The sequence below is a fragment of the Acinonyx jubatus genome, chromosome A3 (genome assembly GCF_027475565.1).
Source record: "Acinonyx jubatus isolate Ajub_Pintada_27869175 chromosome A3, VMU_Ajub_asm_v1.0, whole genome shotgun sequence".
Lineage (NCBI taxonomy): Eukaryota > Metazoa > Chordata > Mammalia > Carnivora > Felidae > Acinonyx > Acinonyx jubatus.
The window spans coordinates 48,973,329-48,974,698 of NC_069388.1; the positions used below are offsets into that span (position 1 = coordinate 48,973,329).

Here is a 1,370-nt window from a genome sequence, read left to right on the forward strand (position 1 = left end):
AGAGAGCATTAATAAATTAGCTTATAAAGGAACTCTTTTCCTGGTTGGCTTATAGAGCAGTTGGATCATTTTTAGCCCATTCCAGCAATCCTTGCCTTTTTATTGGAATGTTTGATCCATTTACATTCCAAATAATTACTGATAAGGTAGAATTTATGTCTTTCATTTTGCTATTTGTCTTCTACATTCTTACATCTTTTTGGTTCTTCTATTACTCCATGACTGCCTTCTCTATTTAAATATTTTCTAATATACCATTTTAATTCCCTTGCTGTTTATTTCTTTTTTTTTTTTTTTTTTTTTGGATAATTTCTTAGTGATTGCCCTGGGGATTACAATGAATTTATTAACTTAAAATAATCTAGCTCTTTTCCTCCCTGGCTGCCTAAAGCTTGACCGCCATCATGAATGACACAGTAACTATCCGGACCAGGAAGTTCATGACCAACCAACTACTTCAGCGGAAACAGATAGTCATGGATGTTCTTCACCCCGGAAAGGCAACAGTACCTAAGACAGAAATTCGGGAAAAACTAGCCAAAATGTACAAGACCACACCAGATGTCATCTTTGTATTTGGATTCAGAACCCATTTTGGAGGTGGCAAGACAACTGGCTTTGGCATGATTTATGATTCCTTGGATTATGCAAAGAAAAATGAACCCAAACATAGACTTGCACGACATGGCCTGTATGAGAAGAAAAAGACGTCGAGAAAACAGCGGAAGGAACGCAAGAACCGAATGAAGAAAGTCAGGGGAACTGCAAAAGCTAATGTTGGTGCTGGCAAAAAGTGAGCTGGAGATTGGACAACAGAAGGAGTAAAGATGCTTCAGGGACTATCTGGCGTTTGTGCAGATTTTTCATGAAAGGATTAATAAACTAAGAACTTTAAAAAAAAAAACTTAAAATAATCTAGGCCCAGGGTGCCTGGGTGGTTCAGTCAGTTAAGCGTATGACTCTTGATTTTGGCTCATGTCATGATCTCATCGTTCATGAGCTCAAGCACTGCATTGGTTTCTGCACTGATAGCATGGAGCCTGCTTGGGATTCTGTCTCCTTCTCTCTCTGTCCCCTCCTCTGCTTGCTCTCTCTCTCTCTCAAAATGAATAAATAAACAAAATTTTTGTAATAATCTAGTTCTAAGGCTAATAAATTTCAGTAATACACAAAGACTTTGCTCCAGTGTAGCTCTGTTCCCTGCTCCCTCTTTTGTCCTATTATTGTGAAACAAATGACATCTTTATATGTAAGGAGTTTATCAATACAATTTTATAATGATTGTTTTATACAGTTGTGGTTTTTTTAATATTTATTTATTTTTGAGAGAGAGAGAGAGAGACAGTGGGGGAGGGGCAGAGAGAGGGAGA

At 37.5% G+C, this 1,370-nt stretch overlaps 1 protein-coding gene across 1 annotated transcript; it reads left to right on the forward strand.

Moving 5' to 3' along the window:
* The first annotated feature begins 353 nt into the window (after positions 1-353).
* Positions 354-914, forward strand: LOC106980285 (40S ribosomal protein S24-like). Its single transcript, XM_053201362.1, has one exon. The coding sequence runs from the start codon at positions 405-407 to the stop codon at positions 795-797; it is 393 nt and encodes a 130-aa protein (XP_053057337.1). The 5' UTR covers positions 354-404; the 3' UTR covers positions 798-914.
* Positions 915-1,370: the final 456 nt, after the last annotated feature.

Coding starts and splice junctions, on each gene's coding strand:
- LOC106980285 (XM_053201362.1), top strand. CDS start 405: ATGAATGACACAGTAACTATCCGGACCAGGAAGTTCATGACCAACCAA.